This window comes from Dendrobates tinctorius, unplaced genomic scaffold, assembly GCF_039654945.1.
Source record: "Dendrobates tinctorius isolate UK_male_01 unplaced genomic scaffold, ASM3965494v1 ptg000046l, whole genome shotgun sequence".
In the NCBI taxonomy this organism is placed as follows: Eukaryota; Metazoa; Chordata; class Amphibia; order Anura; family Dendrobatidae; genus Dendrobates; species Dendrobates tinctorius.
Genome location: NW_027361714.1, coordinates 58,100,001 through 58,121,986, shown reverse-complemented (window position 1 = coordinate 58,121,986; position 21,986 = coordinate 58,100,001). Strand labels below are relative to the sequence as shown.

At 45.0% G+C, this 21,986-nt stretch overlaps 1 protein-coding gene across 1 annotated transcript in view; it reads right to left on the bottom strand.

The window, feature by feature from the left end:
* Positions 1–21,986, bottom strand: part of LOC141089477 (mannosyl-oligosaccharide 1,2-alpha-mannosidase IA-like) — a 317,924-nt gene that overhangs the window by 43,502 nt on the left and 252,436 nt on the right. The window contains exon 7 of the mRNA XM_073575915.1: positions 10,160–10,253. Coding sequence (XP_073432016.1) covers positions 10,160–10,253 — 94 coding nt within the window. The remainder of the gene's footprint in view (positions 1–10,159; positions 10,254–21,986) is intronic.

Sequence of the window (21,986 nt, the reverse complement as noted above, 5' to 3'; positions counted from 1 at the left end):
CTTATATACCCTTTGTGGTATAGTACAGTATGGTTCAGCAGTACCATCCCAGCCGGGTCTCCTATAATCCCTGTGGTATAGTACAGTAGCGTTCAGCTGTACCTCCCTAGCCGGGTCTTATGTATCCTCTGTCATAACACTCATTAACTTGCATAGCTGAGAGCGATCTGAACATCAGATCAAACATGCAGAGATTTTTATTTTTTATTAAGACAGATTTGGTCCAAGGGAAAAAAAAAAACAGACGCATACGTTTTTGACAGACTGCACTCAGACCAAAAATTCGGCCATGTGCACGAGCCCTTAATATGTACTTTAACATTAAAATCAACTCTTTTTGGTGTGATCCAGCCAATGATATACTCACCAACCAGCTGGCCAGGTCCATTGGACACCGTTGCACAGAGACACAAGGTAGAAATCACGGAAGAACATAAAGAAAGCTACAGTAGCTGATCCTTTAAAATCCACAAACAACGCACAACGCATTTAAACTGCCGCCACGTTTCAGGCATGCAGCTCTTTAGGAATAGTGTCACCATCGCTAGGACAAAAGGGCCTGCGTGCCGAAAACACATTGGCTTTATTTATTGATATGCATCCTAAATAAAATTCAAGATTTTCAAGGATCAAATGCTGGCGGGAGCTTCTTTGTATTCTACTGATTGCTAGCAAATAGTTAATTGAAAAACAGGTGCAAACTGAATATTACATTTTAAGAAGGAAAGGATAGGAAAAATCAGCAAATATTTAAGATGAGAATATCGCATTCAGACATAAGCGCTCATATTCAGACATGCTGCCAACTCCGATGGGAAATCAGGTATATTACATCTTTCTCGTACACCCTCATCTCTCACTGCTCACCGTAGATGCAGCCTTTACATTATGGCAGTTTTCAACTTAGTAGCCTTTAAAGGTGACCGCTGTCTGCCTGATTCACCCTAGCAATGTAAACTGCTTGAAAGATCGCAAACTTTTTGCATGACTCTTCGTTGCACAAGAATGGTGACTTAATATTTTTACGCCATTCCTGGTGAGCTCCATCAAGTGCAAGAAAAGCAGGCAAAACTCGCCCAGGACAAGGGTCAACCACATCTGAAAGATGCACCACATTCATTAAGAAATGTGCGCTTCATAAATTTGGCAAATCCTGTCGAAGCACACACTTCATGACTCAACACTGGTCTTGATGAACTGGGCCATGTGTTGGGTTTTCCCTCGCTAAAGGGTCGACATTGACTTTTAGGATTGCTACTTCCAATAGGTGGCACTAGAGTTCTAGTCCTCTTCCTCTCTGAAGAGACAATTTTCTATATTTTTTGACACTCTCAAAAAAAGGAAAAAAAGAGCAAATTGAGGAGCAGCAAGAATAAAATAAGGAGCAAAAAACGGTCACTTGACCTGGTGACAGGTCCTCTATAAATAAAGGGAATGGTAATATGCCCTGTAGTCAATTTATTCAAACAAAACAAACTTTTTTTTTTTGTACTAAAATAGACATGTCAGGAAAACAGAAGGGTTTGCATTGAGTCGACATATGTCGACTTACTGGAGAAAGTATAGGGGTACAACCCAGACTGATAACCCGTGAACGGGCCAGATTTTTGGCCCTCGTAGACATGCCACCATTTGTTAATTGGGCGATCTGAATGTTTATGCAGGCCATGAAATCACTGTCAACAGGACATCACCCCACAAGAAAGCAATGTGCTGCTGACCATAAGCATGCTGTATGGTGACCGAATAACCGGATTAACCATCAGTCTGATCAGCCTGGGGGAACCAGTCTGTACCCCTTTAGTTGTCAGAGGTAGATTGACATTCTGCACCTTTGTTGGCTTGGATAGTTTTCACACTTTTGAGGTGTACACATAAAATCTAATTTAGTAAATATTGAATTGATATTAACCATCAATAACTATATATATTATCTGAAAGTAGGCACCTGGCACATTGTACACACAGGCGCCTTCATGCAATTTTACTGCCTTTTGTGGATAAAAAAAAAGTGACCAAAACAGAAAGTTACATACAGCACTACTCCTTAAAAGTTTAAACTAGTTCAGAATAGGGCTATTTTGTTTTCTCCCCCCAAGGGGGCAAGGTTATTGATTTTATTTTTATTAACAAGTTTTATTTTTTACCTATTATTCTGAGAATCCAGAGATGATAGCACATACTGGTGGGAAGCTAGAATTGTGTTCCAGGAGAGAACGTCCCTGCATCTAAAGAAAAGCTGCCTAAACATATGCAGAGCAGACCTTGAAACGAATGCTTCCCATTGAGCGCGTGTTAATATACATCCGCCCACCATTTGGGATTAGCGGGATGAGAGCCTCATGAATGCGGAGCTTGCTTTCCCTTCGAATGTGCTCTCCAGGATATATTGTAAATGTGTTCTTACACCTCCTACACTGCTGTGGTGCATATTAGCAGCCATGTATAGGCGGATGTGGGAAGATTGGATCCACCTGACGGGAGGCTTCAAATGACACAAGTGGAGTTAGGAACGCAAGGCACAATTTGTATAGTGAAGGTTAAAGAAACTTCTGTTCAGTGACATTTAACAACTTCCTTGGCGCCAAAGATACAGTGGGACCTCAGGAGCTTATGTCACAAAGCAAAAAACATACCGATGTACCATACTCTCTGTAAATTAGGGGACCTTGTAAAGTCTTGCATCTTGGTAGATGAACAAAGAATCTTTATTAGTCCCTTAGTTACTGGTCACAAACATTTCGGCTGCAGCAATTACTTTTTTGAATAGGGATATATATTTAAGAGAGACAAGGAGTGAATAAAGGCACAAAAGTTTGCTTTGTTAATGTTCTGTGCTTTTCATCCCTCTGTATTCTTGAGCTCTGCGTGACTCATTATCTACGAGTGCCGACAGCCAGAAAGCCTTCACAATGTCTTGTTACAGTGTGAGATCATCATTCAAGGCGAGCAGTGTTTACAGGCTGGGAAGCAAATGTTCTTTCGAAGCAAAGACGACTGGCCAATCCTGGACAGATTAAAAACTCTCAAATTGGATAAGTCATTAAATACATCCGAGTGCAATACTTATATTCTCCGGCTCGGACTGGCACACAGGAGAAAAGGGGAATCCCGGTAGGCCCCTTTGCAGGAGACTGCCTCCCACCTTCCTAGATGAGCAGTAGTTGGCACAATACACCCGATTCACTATGTGCAGATAAAAGCAGCAACGCATCTATAGCTAACAAACTCCCCAGTACATTGTTATATAGAAGCAGAGGAAAACTTGGAAATGAAGTTCATGTTTGTCTGTAGCTGACCAGTGGGCCCCCATAATAAAGGTTATTGCTGGGCCAGTGTCATCTCTGTCCGACACACCTTTTAAGGGGAATCGGTCACCAGGTTTTTGCCTGATGTATATCCCTGGCCCCACAACAGATTTGCAGCTTTCTGCCTATGCACAGTTGTGGTCGGGGTTATACTGAGCTCAGCATACAGAGAACTAGTAGATCTGCCCACACAGCGCAGCAAGTGATAAATGATTGAAATCAGGGTCTCTGCCACTACATCATGCTGTTCTCAGATGGGGCGGAAAAAATCTGGTGACAGATTTCCTTTAAGATGATTTAACCCTTGAACCCCTGGGACTTTCTGTTTTTTGTTCTTCTTTCTCCAAGAGCCATAACTTTTTTATTTATCAGTCAATATGGCCATGTGAGGGCTTGTTTTTAGCAGGACGAGTTATACTTTTTAACAACTCTATTGGTTTTACCATATAGTATACTGGAAAATAGGAAGAAAATTGCAGTGAAATTGCAAAAAAGTATTAAGTTACGTACCGGTATTTTTCGGAAGCCCATGACAGCACCACGAGAGAGGGGATCCGCCCTTCAGGAACAGGAAACCTACAGATACAAAAGGGCGGCACCTCTCCCATGCATCAGTTGGATTACAGAGCTTGAGAGGCTACCATGGTTAGTGGCACAGCATATATACAATATATACAATCTATCCATCCTATTTACAATTTATATATAATCTTTACTCAAAATAAGGTAAATCCGTGAAACAACCTTCTAAGAGGAAGGAGTGCACCCCTATCCGTGAACAAGGGAGGGAACTAAGGGTGCTGTCATGGGCTTCCGAAAAATACAGTTACTGGTACGTAACAATACTTTATTCGGACTCCCATGACAGCACCATGAGAGAATTACAGAGATGTAAACTAGGTTAGGGAGGGACTACGGCCTGCAGCACCCTTAGCCCAAAGGTGAGATCCGAGGAGGCACCCATATCTAACCGATAGTGGTTAAAAAAGGTGGAAGGAGATGACCAGGTGGCCGCCTTACATATCTGGTCAATTGACACTCCAGATCTCTCCGCCCAAAATGACGCCATGGCACGAGTGGAATGCGCCCTCAGATTCTGTGGAGCCGGACCGCCAACTGTTGTGTAAGCAAGAGAGATAGCCTCCCTAATCCACTTTGCTAATGTGCGTTTTGATACCCTAAACCCTTTCTTGGGACCTTGGAAGGATAAAAATAATGCGTTTTCTTTCCTCCAAGGATCAGTAGCTGATATATATTTTAGTAGGCATCTTTTAACATTAACGCATGAAGCTTCTTCTCTTTAGGGTTGGTAGGATTAGGGAGGAAGGAAGGGAGAACTAACTCCTGTGTCCTGTGAAAGTGTGATACTACCTTGGGAAGGTATGCTGAGTCCGGTTTTAGGATTACCCTATCCTGTAAAAACTCTGTATAAGGGGGTACCCTGGAAAGTGCCTGTATATCACTTATCCTACATGCAGATGTTATTGCTACCAAAAAAATCTGTCTTAAGGGATATAATTTTTAACAAGGCCAGAGGTTCGAATGGCTTCTCTGTCATGGCTGTAAGGACTAAATTCAAGTCCCATGGTATACCTTTATCCCTGTGTATGGGTCTAGATCTACTAGCAGCTTTGATAAATCTAGTTACCCAGTAGTTGCTGGCAATATCACAGGTAAATAGGGCCCCCCAAGGCTGAAACCTGCACTTTCAAGGTACTTGTGGAAAGACCCAACTCAAGACCGCTCTGAAGGAATTCTAGAATCTGTTTCGTGGGTATTCCATCCCAGAGATTAAACTCAGAGGTGGACAGGAATCGCCTCCACGTTCTAGCATAGATATTTGTAGTAATCTGCTTCCTGCTCTTCAGAAGGGTATCAATTAAATTTTGGTAGAAACCTCTATTTTTCAACAGCGCCCTCTCAAACTCTATGCCGTCAAATGGAGTCCTGCTACTTGTGGATGGTTGACTGGCCCCTGGTAGTGAAGATTCAGAAGGTTTGGCAGTACCCAGGGATCGCATACCGAGATGGTGTTCAACCATGCGAACCAGGTCCTCCTGGGCCAGAATGGGGCAATTAATATTACCCTCGCTCGATCTTCCCTGATCTTTCTCACTACCTGAGGTAAGAGGGCTAATGGTGGAAAGGCATACGCCAGAGAGAAGTCCCATTTTATCAGGAAGGCGTCCACTGCCAGTGGATTTTCCCTGGGGTTCAGAGAGCAGAACTTTTTTACTTTTCTGTTTTCTTTGCAGGCGAAGAGGTCTACCTCCGGCTGACCCCATCTGCGGATAATCTGGTTGTAAACGTCCGTGTTTAAAGCCCATTCTCCTTGCCTTAGAAAGTCTGGCTTCACGTGGTCTTTCCCTCTGATATGGAGTGCAGTTAAAGATTGAAAATTTCTCTCGGCTATTTGAAATAGACGTTCTGTTATCTGCATCAGGGTCTCGGAGCGTGTTCCACCTTGGTGGTTGATATAGGCTACTGCTACTTGGTTGTCCGAGAGGATCCTCACATGATGACCCTGTAGGTACATAATGAGTCTTAACTGCCAACTCAATCGCCAACAGCTCCCGCTGGTTAGACGGATAAGTTGTTCTCATCAAGCCACCATCTAAGAGATTTAAGAGTTAAGGGGCTTAAAGATATCTGACCCTGTAGAGACCCCTCTAAGGCCCTGTCGCTAACTAGGACGTCCCTCTGAAGGGATCTAGTGTGAAACTGCGCCCACCTGACTTCTGGCATACATGAAGTCAGAGAGCCTAACAGAGACATGGCTTGCCTGAGGGTCATGGAGGGTTTGCCAATCGCCCAAAGTACCTGCTGTTGTATGTGTTTTAACTTATCTGAGGGTAGAAGACATTGCTGGGTTTCTGAATTTAACAGTAAGCCTAGGAACTTTTGGACTCTTAGGGGCTGAAATCGGGATTTCTCGTAATTTATTATCCATCCGAGGCGCTCTAGTCTGGACTTAGCCCTTTCTATCTGGGATAGACAATGGTCCACCGAATTCCCCACAATCAAAAAATCGTCTAAATACGGGACAATCAAGATATTAGCCTCCCGCAGATGAGCCATGACTTCGGCCACTATCTTTGTAAATACCCGGGGCGCTGCTGAGAGACCAAAAGGAAGAGCCCTAAACTGAAAATGACAGATTAGACCGTCCATTGAAACCGCCACTCGCAGGAACTGCTGGAGTCTGCGTGGATAGGCACATGATAGTACGTGTCTTTCAAATCCACGACTGCCATAAAACACCCTTTAAACAACATCTTTATTGCTGAACTGAGACTCCATCCTAAAGGTTCAATTAACCAAAAATTCATTAAGGGAACATAAATTAATAATGGTTCTAAATGATTTATCCGGTTTTTAGATCAGGAATAGGAGAGAGTAGAAGCCTCTACCTCTCTCAGATTCCGGAACCTCTACCAGGACTTTCTTCAGGCATAGACTCAAGACTTCTGCTTCTAAAGCAGTTTGTTCCAGTGGTGAAGATCGTAAGGGAGTTAGCTTAAAGGTATCCTGAGGGACATAACTAAACTCCAGCTCGAGTCTGGTGGATATTACGTTCCACACCCTGTCACTATTGGTGATCTGCAGCCAGGCTGGGAGGAAGGCTGACAGTCCACCCCCCACAGGAATCGCTAGTCATTGGCCCGGCTTTTTTCGCTCTCTCAAAGAACGCCTGAACATGAAGCCCGTACCTCTCCTCCTTCTATCCTCCCATCTGGGACGGTCTCTATGAGGTGATGGGTTGCGCCTTCTCTCCTGACCGAATTTCCTTCTATTCAACGGACGTCAGAAGGATGCGGACCACAGATTAGGGAACTTTTTCTTATCGTCCCCAGCTTTCTCAAGCAACTCATCCAGGACTGTTCCGAACAAATATTCCCCTTCACAGGGGACAGTAAAGAGTTTTGACCTGGATTGAATGTCTCCCGGCCAGCACTTTAGCCACAGGGCTCTACAAGCCGCATTGGAAAGCCCTGCTGCCCTGGCGGCCATCCTAACCTCATCAGCTGAGGCATCCGCCAGAAAGGCTGCGGCCCCCTGAATTACTGGTAGGGCCCCTAATATTGTCTGTCTAGGCGTCCCTTGTTTTAATTGAGCCTCCAATTGGTCCCCATATCCTCGAAAGGTAGTGAAGATCTTTTTGATGCCATGGCAATCGCCGCATCCAATTTAGGGGCTTTGTCCCAAGTGTTAACCACCGGATCATCAAAGGGGTATCTACGTTTGATGGCTGGTGGTAGCGAACCCCTCTTATCTGGTTTCTTCCATTCTCTGCGAATTAGATCCTGAACCTTTTCGTTCAAAGGGAAGACCCTTCGCTTTCTTTGATCCAGCCCCCCGAACATGACATCCTGCATGGATAATTGTGGTATAGGCTCCTCCACTTCCATTGTTCCCCTCACCGCCTTTACTAGCTTGTCCACCCGATCTAGCGGCAGACAAAACCGGCCGGAATCCTCTTCCTCCGAGGACGATGAGCCAGGGGAGTCCTTACTTTTCCTCCATTCCACAGAGGAATCTGACTCCAAAGGGTCCCTAACCATTGAGCTCCCGGGTTGGGACAGGGATTTCAGGGTTTCTCGCATCTCTGCCCTGACTATGTCTTTTAAGCTAGCAGCTATTACGGGCGATTCTTCCGCCACCGTTTGCTGGATACCTGGGGGACACAGCTTTTTTGGGCATGAGTCCGGTAATGGGCACGTACAGAGAGCGCATTCTGTGTTTTGTCTTACTTGTGGACTTCTTACCCTGAGAATAAAACAGAGGGAGGCCTCATCACTGAGTGAACATTCACATAGATCACTTACCAGTGCAGCAATTAAGTACCGGAGAATGAGGGGGATCTTTCTCAGTCGATGCTCCTGTCTGTCTGGAGGAGCTTTTATGACTTGATTGGTCACTCCGTTTGGCATGCTCCTTACTGTCCCGGGATTCTTTCTTCTTTTGTTTGACCTGCCGAAGGGCCTCTAGGGGCGGCAGTGATGATTGTCGCTGCTGTGGCTGCTCTCGTTCGCTCTCCATCATAATGTGGCCAAAAGCATGGAACCCCCCTTGGGCCCTGCTTATATATCCCTCCTCCGGACAGTAGACATGCCGCCCCGACTGGTCTCCCATCCCCAGCTGGCGCCAACGGCCGGCGCTTACCGAGCGCCCGTTCCGATGGGCGCCGCCATCTTGGAATCTTCGCGTCTGCGCAGTGGCGCCGCGGACCCGGAAGCACCCGCAGGCCCCGCCCCCGACATCACCGCAGGCCCGCAAACACTTCCTGTGTCACAGGAAGTCACGCAGGACGCCCAGGCGTTCTCCCATAGCGCGCCCCGGACACCATGCAGCTGCGCCGGCCACCGACTCCAGCCACCGCTTTGCCGGAGCAGGGAGACCCCCGGGTGCATACTCACCGGCGGCGGCTCTTCTTACCCCGGAGGCGGATATCCTCCGGACACCGCTCCCTGCTGTGAACGCCACTGCCGTGCAGCCCAGCCAGGACCACCATGGTGTCTCCAAGAGCTCCCCCCGCTACTTGGACTGGCCGGTCGGCCTGGGATCCATCCGGATTCCATCTGTAGGATCCTGTCCCCTCAGGAACAGGAAACCAACTGATGTGTGGGAGAGGTGCCGCCCTTTTGTATCTGTAGGTTTCCTGTTCCTGAAGGGCGGATCCCCTCTCTCGTGGTGCTGTCATGGGAGTCTGAATGAAAAAAGTGCAATTCTACAATTTTTTTTTTTTACCATGTTCATTCACTGAATGCTAAAACTGACCTGCCATTATGATTCTCCAGGTCATTACGAGTTCATAGACACTAAACATGTATAGGTTATTTTTTATTTAAGTGGTGAAAACAAAATCCAAAGTTCGTAAAAAAAAAAGTCTCCATTTTCCAAGACCCGTAGTGTCTCCACTTTTCGTAATCTGGGGCTGGGCGAGGGCTTATTATTTGCGCACCGAGCTGCCGCTTTTACTGACATCATTTTGATGTACATACCACAGGGGTCTCCTGCAGACCCCAGGTTGTCATGCTATCAGCGTGGTTATGGGTGTCGATGGGTGGGGTTTATGACGCACTTTTTGCGCCAGCATGTTACATGCTGCTGTCAGAAATTGACAGCAGCATTTAATAAGTTAACAGTTCGAGTGGATCACAATTCCACCCGCGGCTGTTAGGGGCACATGTCAGCTGCCATTTTTTTCCTCATTCAGGCTATACCTCAACTGTAGAAAAAAAAGTGAGGCCGGTGATGCGTTCGTTGAGAAGCAACACAGTGAGAGACAGGCAGATGGAGCTGCTGCAGCTTCAAAGAACGTGTTTCCCTAAGTACAGTGCTGGATTCACAGCAACACAGGTAAATAATGCTGTATAATGTCCTCCATGTCTCAGTGCTACACAGAGAAAGAAAAGCAGGAATCCCTCGCACCTGTATGTACTGTGCATGGGAGACAACATAGCAGTTAGTCTCCACCCACTGGCTCAGAGAGAACTGAAAATTAGAGGTAGCGCTTGTAAGGGAGAAAACTGGAGAAAAAGCCTCCCAAGATTTTAAGTTGTTACAGTTACAAACAGATGTGAAGGGAGGAGGCACCCCATACTAATGCCTATGGATTTAAAATGGGATGTGATAAAAGCGCCTGCAGGTGTCCTAATACTTTTGTCCGTATGGCATATTTTGCATTAGCTGCCAGATCTCATTATGAGTTTAGTAAAACTAAGAAGTAGTAATTTGACAAAGAAGAGTTATATTCTGTGCATTTTTACGTAATTACATGCAATGGATTATGTATAGAATATGTGATTATCATATTTTCTAATTAGCACCAATAATTAGGCAGCACTTACGTTGTCCCCATTGGCCACTGCTGGGATTCAGGTAGTTGGGATAAAGCCCCTGTGGTTTATCCAGTCGACTTAACACTTTTCGAATGTTCATTACCTAAGATAAGCATTGGGATTTGGGTTCATTACCAACAGCAGTCAAGTGTTTTGGAACAGCTATAGTATGTCTAGTGGAATACAAGGACTAGATGCTACATACACAGACATTACCCATTCAAAAGAGATTTGTTTTCCATACAGTCAGATTTTACAATTATTTTAATACCTGTGGGGAACACATAGCGAACTGCTAGGCACTGACTAAGGAATGAACAAAAATCATACCAGATGAGGCCAAACATCAGAACTAGTAAAAGGAACGCGTCACTTATATTTTACATAAGTGCACAAGTATGCAATGTACAGTGCCTTGCGAAAGTATTCGGCCCTCTGGAACTTTTCAACCTTTTCCCACATATCATGCTTCAAACATAAAGGTACCAAATGTAAATTTTTGGTGAAAAATCAACAAGTGGGACACAATTGTGAAGTTAAACGAAATTTATTGGTTACTTTAAATTTTTGCTTAAATTCAAAAACTGAAAAGTGGGGCATGCAATATTATTCGGCCCCTTTAACTTAATACTTTGTTGCGCCACCTTTTGCTGCGATTACAGCTGCAAGTCGCTTGGGTTATGTCTCTATCAGTTTTGTACATCGAGAGACTGACATTCTTGCCCATTCTTCCTTGGCAAACAGCTCGAGCTCAGTGAGGTTTGATGGAGATCATTTGTGAACAGCAGTTTTCAGCTCTTTCCACAGATTCTCGATTGGATTCAGGTCTGGACTTTGACTTGGCCATTCTAAAACCTGGATACGTTTATTTGTGAACCATTCCATTGTAGATTTTGCTTTATGTTTGGGATCATTGTCTTGTTGGAAGACAAATCTCCGTCCCAGTCTCAGGTCTTTTGCAGACTCCAACAGGTTTTCTTCAAGAATGTTCCTGTATATGTCTCCATCCATCTTCCCTGTGCTGAAGAAAAGCAGGCCCACACCATGATGCTGCCACCACCATGTTTGACAGTGAGGATGGTGTATTCAGGGTGATGAGCTGTGTTGCCTTTACGCCAAACATATCGTTTGGCATTGTTGACAAAAAGTTGGATTTTGGTTTCATCTGATTTTGGTTTCACCTTCTTCCACATGTTTGGTGTGTCTTCCAGATGGCTTGTTGCAAACTTTAAACAACACTTTTTATGGATATCTTTGAGAAATGGCTTTCTTCTTGCCACTCTTCCATAAAGGCCAGATTTGTGCAGTGTACGACTGATTGTTGTCCTATGGACAGACTGTCCCGCCTCAGCTGTATAGTCCATGAGCCAAGAGCCAATTTTGACGATATCGGTACCACCCGGAGTGACTAATTCTCTTTGGTGTTTTTAGGTAGATGCATGTCTGTAGTTTATGTTTTGATATGATAGCCCTTGCACATCAGTAGCTTAACCCCTTCAGGCCTATTTGTACCCAAATGCCTAGGCCATTTTTTGTAAATCTGACCTGTCACTTCATGCGGTAATAACTTTGGGACGCTATCACCTACCCACGCCATTCTGAGATTGTTTTCTCGTGACATATTGTACTTCATGGTAGTGCCAATTGTGAGTCAATAGATTTTACCTTTCTGCATAAAAAAATTACAAAATACATGAAAATTTGGGAAAAATTCGCTATTTTTGAACTTTGAAATTCTCTACTTTTTACAAAAATGCTGATACCCCCATAACAGTTATTAGTTTACATTCTCCACATGTCTACTTCACATTGGCATCATTTTGGAAATGAAATTTTATATTTTTCGGATGTGATAAGGCTCATAGTTTTATACGCAATTTTTAAAGTTTACGACTAAATTTCCAAAACCCATTTTTCCAAGGACCAAGTCAGTTCGGGCGTCACTTTATGGGTCTTGTATAACAGAACCCACCCATACATTACCCCATTTTGCAAACTACACCCCTCAAGGTGTCCAAAACGGATTTTCAAAACTTTGTTAACCCCTTAGGTGTTGCACAGGAATTCAAGCAAAATGACAGTGAAATATCAAAATTTCAATTTTTTGGCAGATATTCCATTGTAATCCAATTTTACCTGCAACCCAGCAAGTGTTAACAGCAAACCCAAACCCAAAATTGGTTACCCCAATTCCGCAGTTTATAGATACACCCCACATGTACACGTAAATTAAATTATGGGCGCGCAAGAGGGCTCAGCACAGAAGGAGAGCTAGGCGGTTTTTGGGATAATAGATTACACTGGAAGAAATCCAGTGGGCCATGTCGTATTGGAGAGACCCTGAGGTACCTCCAGAGTGGAAACCCCCAAAAGGTTACCGCATTTTGGAAACTACACCCCCTAAGGAATGTTTTAGGGGGTATAGTAACCACTTTGACCCAACAAGCGCTCCATTGGAGTTTCATGCACTTGGTTGAGGAAATTGAAAAGTACGTTTTTTTTACCGGAAAAAGTCGCTTTAGTCCCACATTTTTCATTTTGAAAAGGGGGACCAGGAAAAAGTACACCGCACTTTTTATTCCCCATTGTCTCCCGAACACGGCAATACCACAAGTGTTGTCTAAAACCACAGTATTGGCGCATATGGGAGGGGGAGGGGGGGGGGATGTGTATTGTAGTGTTTTTGTTTTTTTTAACTTTCTTTTACACTTTTTGCCTGCCTGCCCAGACTTGCTGGGACTTGTGGTACCACAAGTTCCAGCGACTGCAGGCAGGTCCGGCCAGCCTGCACAGTGCAGCGATCGTCCCTGTATGAGACCCTGTGCTGACAGGATCTCATACAGGCAGAGGCGACACTGTGTCGGCCCTGCTACATCGCTGCTATGGCTAGAACGATGTTCTAGCCAATCGCAGCACAGGGGGAGGAGATCAGACACTGACATCCTCCCCCTGGCCTGTGGAGTGACTGGTAAATGCACCAATCGCTCCACAGGCACGAACCCCTGCAGCGAATCACGCCATGTTTTACAAGGCATGCTGCGATTCGCTGGGCTATATAGCCCAGCGAATCACAGTGATTCTAGCTGCAGGGGGTCGGCGCGATGGCCACACACGGCGAGGGGACAAGACCTGCTGCCGGTAAGTGCGGCCATCTACCCCCGATCCCCGCGCGATTAGCGGTGGGGACGCTAAAGGGGTTGTGCCGTACTAGTACTGCTCTTGTCCTTTGGTCCAGGACGAGAGAGCAGTACTCGTACGGCGCTCGGTGCCAAGGGTTTTAATGTTTTACTTTGTGTTTGCAGGTGTTTACTGACATATCTAATGGCATGATGGAAGTACCAGCGAGGAAGAAATCACGGATCGACTGTATCATACACTGCTCTAATGATGACAGTGATGATCTGGCGTCCCTACAGGATTTGGACTCCTGGAAAACATTGCTTAGGGATGCAGAGATCAGACAGCATGAATCCGTCCTGGAAGCAGCTAAGGGCCTTGAAGAACGAGAAATACCACACATACAATATCACCGTAAATGTCGTAGTCTCTTTACAATGAAGAAGTCACTGGATTCTATCCTTGCCAAGGGTGTCAATGTCGAAACAGCAAGAAAAATCCCCAGGAGGAGGCTACCGAGGGGTACCCCCAGTGATAGCAGGGTGTATGCCAAAGTATGTATGTTCTGCGAGAAGTCAAGCAAGTATCTCAAAAGAGAAAAAACAAGGGAGCCAATTGTCCAGTGTGTTGAGCTACGAGCAGATGAAACGATCTGCAGAGCAGCGATAAGGAAAGGCACACATAAAATCCTTGGTTTACTTAGCAGAGACCTTGTTGCTTCAGAGGGGCACTACCACAAGTCGTGCTACAAACTATTCACAAAAGATGATTCCCAAGTGGCCTGTAGGTCTGGTGCAGCAGAAAATCAGGAAGAAAGCAAGGAAGTACGCTACGGAGAGGCAGAGAGAGAAGCCCTTGAGGAACTCTTCTTGTATATAAGGACTGAATTGTTCCCAAAACCAGAAGTACTGTCTATGATAAACCTCACATCTAGGCTTCAGAGATGCATGATGTCCCGTGGTATCATCAAACTGAAACCATCGACAAAGAAACATGTTCGCCGAAAACTTGAAACAGAGTTTGGTGAATCACTCCGCTTTCTCTCCAATGAGAAAGGTAAGCTTCTAGTCTATCCATATAGCCTATCAATGGACGACCTTGCCCGGCAAGCACACAGCATGACAAAAGATCTGCAAGAAGCAAGAGCCGCTAGCTCTGGAGATATCGTAACCAAAGCAGCAATGCAGCTGAGGAATGAGATCAAGAAGCAAGATGTGAGTCAGCCATGGCCTCCCGATACAGATCAGAATGTCGTTCCTGCATTAGTCACTCATTTCCTGCAAACCCTGCTTACAGGAGATTGTGAGTGCCAAACTCCCTCTGAAAGAGCTCAACGTCTTGCCACATCCTTCGGCAGTGACTTGGTTTTTGCTGTTACCAATGGAAAGACAAAGCCACCCAAGCACGTACTGCTGTCCTTTGCAATTAAGTCTTTGACCGGCAATACAGAACTGGTTTGAACTCTGAATCGTCTTGGCCACTGTGTGTCATATTCAACGGCTGAGGAGATCGATACAGCCCTTTGTATCCAGAAGTTATGTTCAACGGATGACATCCCAATGCCAGCAAATATCTACCCTGGTGTGTTCACAACCTTGGCCTGGGATAACATTGACAGACTTCAGGAGACACTAAGTGGAGCAGGTACATCTCAGAGTCAATGGCATCGCTGTTCAGTCCAATGTTGCATGCTCTGTGACAAAAGTCCTGCCAGATGTAACAAAGTCGAAGAAAAGAAGCATAATTCCGACAGAATTAATGCTACCAATATACAATGTTGGGCGGCGGGGAGGGCCACCCAGGATTGAGACTGCGAATGTTAACACTACCGAGGAGGTCCAGGATTCAAAAACCAAGAACCATATCTGGCTTCTGGCTAGAATGTCAGACCATGAGGATCAGACCATTAGCAGTTGGACTGAGTTCAACATCCAAATCCGCAGCGACATTGTAGTGGCCCAGGACACTGTAAGCTACCTGCCCACTATCAATGCTCCTGCAACAGCCATGTCCACTGTGAATGAAGTCTTGGAGCAAACACATGCCATCATGCAGACCCTGAAGCTTAACAGAATTGTGTGCGTGTTTGATCAAGCACTCTATGCCAAAGCTGCCGAGGTTATCTGGAAACAGGAGAAGTTCAAGAACATTATAATTAGAATGGGTGTCTTCCACACAATCTGTAATCTCCTCTCCATCATAGATAAGAGATTTCAGGATGCAGGCCTTAGAGATCTGTGTGTTGAATCTGGTATCATCGTTGAAGGATCATTGTCTGGAGTGATGGACGGCCGGAGGTACAACAGAGCAGTGAGACTACACAAGCTGGTCTATGAAGCACTTATGAGGCTTGCATGGAAAAACTTCCTTCCATGGCTAGAAGAAAATCATGCAAGGGACCTTCACCATCTGGATGAAACACTGAAGAACATCACAAACTTTCGCATCAGTGTGTCGCAGGGATCCTTCGAAAAGTTCTTGGATAATGAATCTTGCACACTTACCCTGAAGCTCTTTCAAGTTTACCTTGAGACCTTCAGAAATGAACAACTCTCAGCATTCTGGATATCATACTTGGACATGGTCGAGACCATGCTGGCCCTGGTTCGAGCTTCAAGAGAAGGCAACTGGATGCTTCACCTAGGAGCAATTCGACAGATGATACCGTGGTGTTTTGCCTATGACAAGGTCAACTATGCCCGATACCTAACCTATTACTATGCTACGATGTCTCGGCTGCCCATAGACCACCCAGAGGTCCATGAATACTTCATGAAAGGTGGCTTTTCGGTCCAAATCGGTAGCAAGAATCCTTTTGGACGGATTCCTGTGGACCAGACCATCGAAGAAACAATCAACAAAGACACCCAGACACCAGGGGGCACAAAAGGCTTCAGCCTCAAAGTTGGAGCTGTCGCCAGATTCTACCTGACATCGGAGTACCGCAGCATGTACTTGAGGCAGCTGAGGGCCCTAGTAGGCCAACAATATACTGACTTCAGTCATTCAGACCTACAGGTGTCCAGGATTAGAAGAGATGAAGCCGATGTCCGAACTTTTGTTGAACTGCTGGAGACTGGTTGGTTGAACCCCTTCAACAAAGAGCATAATGGTGAACTTATCAGTTTATCAACAGCGACTGCAGCACCACCAGATGTAGCCAAAGACCTTCTAGGGGCATACAGTATAGGAGAGGATGCATATCACACATTCAAGGATGAGCGTTTGGGTACCGATACGCCAACTACACTGTTTCATGACAAGATGACGAAGAACAATCTTAAAACATTCTCTAACATCAGAATGAAGACACACAGACAAGGCCTTGGCAAGGAGGTAATTTTGAAGGCTGACAGGAACCTATTTGGCCAGATGATACTTGTAGCTGAGAACAGAAAGCTACAAATGAGTGATGTCTTGACTCATCCCCTGGGGCCATTGCCATGGGCACTTGCCAACGGTGATGGGTCTATCCGCAAGACCAACAAGGCTGCCCTAGCAAGGGAGTTGGAGAGGAATGCTCCTCCTGCAGAGGTGATCCCTGTGCCCTCTGCAACCATCATTGATGGGATGAGCCTGGTTCAGAAACTGAAGGGAAACGATGCAACATTTGCCCAGCTAGCAGGCACAGCAATGAGTCGCGCTATCCATGAGGGTGCTAAGAGCAAGCGCATTGATATTGTCTTTGACGTCTACAAGGAGACATCCATCAAAGATACAGAAAGAGTCAACAGATATGAAGGCACAGGGATCCATTTCAAGAACATTCAACATGGGCACAACATCCAGCAGTGGAGAAAGCTACTAAGTAATTCCTCCAATAAGGCAAGTCTCAAAGTTTCTGGTAGAAGAATGGAAGGCGAAACACCACAGGGAGAAGCTTGAGGAGAAGGAGATGTATGTCACATGTGAGCAGCTCTGCTTTAAGATCACCAAAGAACAGTGGGAAGAGGCTGCTGACCTTAAGTCAAGTCAAGAAGAAGCAGACACACGCCTCCTTCTCCATGCTCTTCATGCAGCAGAATCTGGTTACAAGTCTGTCATCATCACTTCAGAGGATACTGATGTCATGGTCCTGTGTCTGGGCATGTGCCACAAAATCCCATCCCACCTGTTCCAGAAATGCGGTACACAGAACCGGACAAGATTCCTGGATATCACCACTCTGAGCAGAACATTGGGAGGCAGCGTGTGTGATTCATTGATTGGTATGCATGCATTTACAGGCTGTGACACAGTCAGTGCATTCGCTGGCCGTGGGAAGATGACGACACTCAAGCAGTTGAAGATGAACAAGACATACCAGGATGCCTTTCAGGAAGTTGGTCGTTCATGGGAAGTGTCTCCCGAACTCTTTGAGAAGTTACAGGAAATCACCTGCCACATGTACCTGCCAACTACCCAAACAACTGAGGTAAACAGGCTCCGGTATCCGCTGTTCTGTGCCAGACGTGGAGTGGTAGAGTCAAGTCAACTCCCTCCTTGCCAAGACTGCCTTTTCATGCATGCACTGCGTGCAAACTACCAGGCTGCGATCTGGAGGAGAAGTCTGCAGAGCCAGCCATTTGTTGCAAACCCAACAGACTGCGGTTGGATGATAGATAATGACGGAAAGCTTGTTGTCAAGTGGATGCGAGGGGCACCAGCACCAGAAGCTATTATTCAGCTACTGTCCTGCAACTGTGTGCGGTCATGCGAACTTCCTCAGTGTACTTGCCTCAGCAATGGCCTGAAGTGCACGGACATGTGCAGGTTACAGACATGCCAGAACAAGGGTATTGAAGACGAGCCAGTAGAACAACAGTCAGATTCAGAGTCTGATGTTGAAGATATTATGGAGTAACGTTATATAATTATACATACACACACTATATATATATATATATATATATATATATATATATATATATATATATATATATATATATATACACACACACATACACACACACCGACACACACACATTAGTATGGACAAGCCCATGACATGTTCAGTGTGTATTTAAATAACTTGGATTAAATTTAGTTACAAATACTACATGCATTGTATTGACATTTTGGCATTTCCCCTAAATCGACCTTTAATCATTATTTTTTGGAAATATAGGTAGGATCTATTCAAAAGGTGAAAAATACCATTAACCCCTTCGCGCCGGCCGCCGTAGCGGTACGGCGAATCGTACCCGGATCATATGCCGGGCGATCGCCGCGGGTCGGGAGCCGGTTCCCGGAGCAAAGTGGTTACTGTACCTCCTAAAACATTCCTTAGGGGGTGTAGTTTCAAAAATGGGGTCACTTTTTGGGGGTTTCCACTGTGCGGGACCTCAAAATGTGACATGGCCCCATAGATTTCTTACAGTGAATTTTGCCGCAGCTTCGCTTACGAAGCCTGCCGTGCGCCAATACTGTGGTTTTAGACAACACTTGTGGTATTGCCGTGTTCGGGAGACAATGGGGAATAAAAAGTGGGGTGTACTTTTTCCTGGTCCCCCTTTTCAAAATGAAAAATGTGGGACTAAAGCGACTTTTTCCGGTAAAAAAACGTACTTTTCAATTTCCTCAACCAAGTGCATGAAACTCCAATGGAGCGCTTGTTGGGTCAAAGTGGTTACTATACCCCCTAAAACATTCCTTAGGGGGTGTAGTTTCCAAAATGCGGTAACCTTTTGGGGGTTTCCACTCTGGGGGTACCTCAGGGTCTCTCCAATACGACATGGCCCACTGGATTTCTTCCAGTGTAATCCATTATCCCAAAAACCGCCTAGCTCTCCTTCTGTGCTGAGCCCTCTTGCGCGCCCATAATTTAGTTTACGTGTACATGTGGGGTGTTTCTATAAACTGCGGAATTGGGGTAACCAATTTTGGGTTTGGGTTTGCTGTTAACACTTGCTGGGTTGCAGGTAAAATTGGATTACAATGGAATATCTGCCAAAAAATTGAAATTTTGATATTTCACTGTCATTTTGCTTGAATTCCTGTGCAACACCTAAGGGGTTAACAAAGTTTTGAAAATCCGTTTTGGACACCTTGAGGGGTGTAGTTTGCAAAATGGGGTAATGTATGGGTGGGTTCTGTTATACAAGACCCATAAAGTGACGCCCGAACTGACTTGGTCCTTGGAAAAATGGGTTTTGGAAATTTAGTCGTAAACTTTAAAAATTGCGTATAAAACTATGAGCCTTATCACATCCGAAAAATATAAAATTTCATTTCGAAAATGATGCCAATGTAAAGTAGACATGTGGAGAATGTAAACTAATAACTGTTATGGGGGGTATCAGCATTTTTGTAAAAAGTAGAGAATTTCAAAGTTCAAAAATAGCGAATTTTTCCCAAATTTTTGTGTATTTTGTAATTTTTTATGCAGAAAGGTAAAATCTATTGACTCACAATTAGCACTACCATGAAGTACAATATGTCACGAGAAAACAATCTCAGAATGGCGTGGGTAGGTGATAGAGTCCCAAAGTTATTACCGCATGAAGTGACAGGTCAGATTTACAAAAAATGGCCTAGGCATTTGGGTACAAATAGGCCTGAAGGGGTTAAGCTACTGATGTGCAAGGGCTATCATATCAAAACAAACTACAGACATGCATCTACCTAAAAACACCAAAGAGAATTAGTCACTCCGGGTAGTACCGATATCTGGCCCGGCTCATGGACTAGTAGATCTCTGCAGTTCAACTAGAGTGATCATGGGCCTCTTGGCTGCATCTCTGATCAGTCTTCTCCTTGTTTGAGATGAAAGTTTAGAGGGATGGCCGGGTCTTGGTAGATTTGCAGTGGTATGATACTCCTTCCATTTCAATATGATCGCTTGCACAGTGCTTCTTGGGATGTTTAAAGTTTTGGAAATCATTTTGTATCCAAATCCGGATTAAAACTTCTCCACAACAGTATCACGGACCTGCCTGTTGTGTTCCTTGGTCTTCATGATGCTCTCTGTGCTTCAAACAAAACCCTGAGACTATCACAGAGCAGGTGCATTTATACGGAGACTTGATTATACAGAGGTGGATTATATTTATCATCATTAGTCATTTAGGACAACATTGGATCATTCAGAGATCCACAATGAACTTCTGGAGTGAGTTTGCTGCACAGAAGGTAAAGGGGCCGAATAATATTGCACGCCCCACTTTTCAGGTTTTGACTTTCCAGAAAAATGTAAAATAACGAATAAACTTCAGTCAACTTCACAATTGTGTTCCACTTGTTGTTGATTCTTCACCAAAAATTTACATTTGGTATCTTTATGTTTGAAGCACGATATGTGGGAAAAGGTTGAAAAGTTCCAGGGGGCCGAATACTTTTGCAAGGCACTGTAGCCCTAAGGGCCCCGTCACACATAGCGATGCACCAGCAATCCTGACAACGATATGATCTTGTCAGGATCGCTGGTGTGTTGCTAACTGATCGCTGGTGAGCTGCCAAACAGGCAGCTTCACCAGCGACACGCGGGTAACAAGCGACGCACGTCGCTTAGTTACCCACTGTGTACCTTAGTTACCAGCGCGCTGGTGCAGGGAGCTGGTAACCAAGGTACACATCGGGTTTCTAAGCGGCGTGCGGCACTTAGAAACCCGATGTGTACCTTGGTAACCATCTCCCTGCACCAGAGCGCTGGTAACTAAGGTACACATCGGGTTTCTAAGCGCTGCGCGCCGTTTAGAAAACCGACGTGTACCTTAGTTACCAGCACCAGCTCGCTGGTCTCCCGCCTGCCAGACGCAGCAATGCGTGCTGGCCAGCGGGAGATCAGCAATCAAAAAAATGTCCTGGCCATTCCAGGACGATCAGTGATAAGTGTCACACACAGCGATCTCGCTGGTGAGATCGCTGTTGCGTCACAAAACTTGTGACTCAGCAGCGATCTCTCTAGCGAGATCGCTGTGTGTGACGGGGGCTTAATAGCTATAGGGCTAAGTGTACAAGTGCCATTTACCTCCCTGGGGCCTGCTAAATAGAATTGCTGGGTCTAAAACATTACGAATCTTCTGCACTAAATAAATGGTGCAATAAAGGGAAATTCACACATGGCAGATTTGTTACATACATTTCTGTGACAGTCAGTTTTTTTTATCTGGATAAAGCTGTTAAGGTGGAGAGCGCATAGATTCCTGCAGGTACCCCCCCAAAAAAAGAGAACAAAAAAAGTCACAGAAATTTCTTAAATAAACCTACCATGTGGGAGCTCACAACCTTCTGTACTCCATCAGTCCAAGACCTTGTACAATTGGCCTTAGTATGGATCCATCTGTTGTGGCACCTTAAACTCGTCATGACAGGGAAATTTTCAATTGTTTGCGCTCATTTTTTATTCTTCTTAGCGCCATTATTCAGTAAAAATGGCTGTATGATCCTTCAGGTCAATACAAGTGCAAACATACCAGACTCAAAGGGTTTATTTTTATACATTTAGCAAAAAAAGTCTGAACTTAGTGAAAAGAATAAAGCACAGCGTGATTTTTTTTTTTTTTTTTTAAACAAACCACAATGAGGGCACACTGGTTTTTAAAAGAAAATCAAGGTGTAGAACCACACTGCTAGAGAATGACAACTCTCAGCAGGCACTACCCTTTCCCATTGTCACAGTGTGCAGATGTAGAAACCTTTAAAGTGACCCTGACACATGGCGTCTAATCCATGGCTATCATGTACGAGCTGTACGATCTTTGATATTGAAACGCGTCCGTGTTTCCGAAGAGAACATGCT